At 44.4% G+C, this 2,882-nt stretch overlaps 1 protein-coding gene across 1 annotated transcript in view; it reads right to left on the bottom strand.

The window, feature by feature from the left end:
* Nucleotides 1-264: 264 nt before the first annotated feature.
* The window catches only part of ADAMTS17 (ADAM metallopeptidase with thrombospondin type 1 motif 17), a 180,222-nt gene continuing 177,604 nt past the window's right edge, over nucleotides 265-2,882 (bottom strand). The window contains exon 15 of the mRNA XM_015421670.1: nucleotides 265-416. Coding sequence (XP_015277156.1) covers nucleotides 265-416 — 152 coding nt within the window. The remainder of the gene's footprint in view (nucleotides 417-2,882) is intronic.

Below are 2,882 nucleotides of genomic sequence, written 5' to 3'. Positions count from 1 at the left end.
GGCCATTCTTGGTCACTTGATATTTGACATTTAGAGCTATACTGCCTCTGAACATGGCAGGTTCATTCATCTATCGTTGCTAAAAGTCACAGATAGGTCTATCCCCCCCCCCAATAACCCTTTTTGCTCTTTTTTTCTTTTTCTTAAAAAAAAGTTGCCACGAGCTAGTGGCGGTGAGTTCCATAAGTTAATTATGTTGTTTTTTGTGTGTGAAGAAATACATATGAGCTGCAACGTCCTTCTAAGGAGCAAAGCCCGGCTTCATTAACTCTTCTGTTGCATCTTGTTTGCATAGAAGTCTCTGCAGGTCTGGCAACAGCGCTGGTACCACCTCATGTCCTGACAAAGGTTCTTCTCCCGAATCACTCGACAGTAAACCGTCCACTGATCCCCTGCACACTTATATGTCAGAGCAGCTTTTAGAAAGCATTAAAGTTTTTTTAAAAGAAGAAGGAAAGACAGCATATTATGAGAGAGGTTAGAAAATGGGTTTCCAGGGATGGTCTCTCCTCCCTTACTCACTCACTCACTCAGTCAACCTTTATTGGCATAGATCCTCCCTTACTATTCCAGTGCCTGTTGAGACTGATCTCTCAAGCCCTCATTACTAACCCTAACTGCATGATGGAGTGAGCTCCCGTCTCTGGTTCCAGCTCCTGCCAAACCTAGCAGTTCGAAAGCAAGAAATTGCAAGTAGATAAATAGGTACCACTTCGGTGGGAAGGTAACAGCATTCCATGCACCTTGGCATTTAGTCATGCCGGCCACATGACCACGGAAACGTCTTCGGACAGCGCTGGCTCTTCGGCTTGGAAACAGAGATGAGCACCGCAACCCTAGAGTCGGATTCGACTGGCTTTCGAGCAAGGGAAACCTTTACCTTAAGGTGCTATTCTTTTTTACTGTTAAAAAGGTAAAGGTAAAGGTTCCCTTGCTCAAAAGCCAGTCGAATCCGACTCTAGGGTTGCGGTGCTCATCTCCGTTTCAAAGCCGAAGAGCCAGCGCTGTCTGAAGATGTTTCCGTGGTCATGTGGCTGGCATGACTAAACATCAAGGTGCACGGAATGCTGTTACAAACAGATTAACATGGTTGATCTATCACCTTCTAAGGGTTAGCCTGCCGGGGATCTACAGGTAGATGGACATTAGCTCTAGTGTGCAGATGTTGCACGCAGAGTTTAAATGCTAGGCTGGGAGCATACCAAGTCCCACAGGAAAGGTCTTACCTGCCAACATGTCCCCTTGCCTGGTCTCAGTATACGAGACTGGATCTTTAAGACCAATGCTGCTCTGGACAGAAGTACAATTCTCTGCTCCAACTTTTCTCCTTGGTTCAAGTTGCTCAAGAGGGACCACAGCAGAGCATCTTATTTGACCCAAACCACCTTTCCTAGTCTTAGAATGGCTTTAACTTCTTTGAGGGTTCAGACTATGCCTTCAACTGTTCTAGACGGCAACCTATACACAAATACTGATTGCTGCCTGGTTTTGTATTTGTGGAATGTGGCTCAAAAGTGATGGTCACAGTCACAGAACAGACCGCAAAAAGAAGAAACTGTGAGGTTACTGCACTAGAAAATATTTCAATAAACAATCACAAAATTTATACAAAAATGTGTACAAAAATCATATAAATGTACAAGGCAGTTGAAAATGGTGTGACGATGGTCTCCGGAATGTTCTATCGTTTTGATACTATTCTTCTTCCGAAAGTGGATGAAAGCAGCGACTCTTGGTCTGTCATTTCAACAAGTAGGTATCAAAAATTCAACTAAGTTATGAGACATCGGTGAATATTAATGAAATTTTTGATACCTACTTGTTGAAATGACAGACCAAGAGTCGCTGCTTTCATCCACTTTCGGAAGAAGAATAGTATCGAAACGATAGAACATTCCGGAGACCATTGTCACACCATTTTCAACTGCCTTGTGCATTTATATGATTTTTGTACACATTTTTGTATAAATTTTGTGATTGTTTATTGAAATATTTTCTAGCGCAGTTACCTCACAGTTTCTTCTTTTTGCGGTTTGTATTTGTGGAGCCATTGTCCCCAAAGACCTTCCATACTGCATTCTGTTCTGCCCTTTGTATACAGAGCCCAGAAGCAAATTCATTGGAGAAATGTTAAAAGACCTAGTCCCCCCCGTGGTGGAAAAACTATCCCGCCTCCTTTTCTGTTGTGGATTCGTATGTTGCTTATGGAGTAGCAACGCTTCGCCCTGGCGGCTAACAAAATTAGGGCTCGAGCTGCATTTAATGGTTGAGACTCCTTCACCAGACCACAAAGAAGGTGCTAATCAATTGTGATGGTTTTTGGTCATACCGTAAGCACTCTTGAACCTACCCACCAACATCACATTTAAATTGGGTCTACAGTTGCTTCCACCTGCTCTTGCTCTGCATCTCTGCCCCGTAGTACAAGGTTCCCCCCCCCCCCATCAGCTATGCTGCCATGGGGGTTGGGGAGTTCATTCTGTGTCTTGGTAATTGCTATTGCATTCCTATCTCTGCTGCTCTGCCTGTGCTGAAATGCTTATCGCTACAGATGTGCAGGAGGAGGATGTATTGTCTGGAAGTCTCCTATGAACCGTGAAAGACTACTGCTTCCCAGCTTTCGTTACATAACGGTTTCCTAGCTGGTCCCGCGCGCGGGAGGGTAGCTAATTGGCCCATGCCACGGGTGTTTGTGTGTGTGTGCATACGAATGCCCTATATCCTATTAGGTTCAATGGGTTGCAGCCATTCTTAACAGTGCCTGTGTTACTGCATCTATAGCTTTGCAATAAAAGTATAACGGTTCCTGAATGTGTGTACTTTGTTGTACGCTGTGGGTTCTGACACCCTCCCGGGTTTCCACACAACCACTCACACGCCTT

The sequence above is a fragment of the Gekko japonicus genome, unplaced genomic scaffold, assembly GCF_001447785.1.
Source record: "Gekko japonicus isolate JY-2015 unplaced genomic scaffold, Gekko_japonicus_V1.1 scaffold2455, whole genome shotgun sequence".
NCBI lineage: Eukaryota > Metazoa > Chordata > Lepidosauria > Squamata > Gekkonidae > Gekko > Gekko japonicus.
Note: the sequence above shows the minus strand (reverse complement) of the source record. Positions and strands in the feature narration are given on the sequence as shown.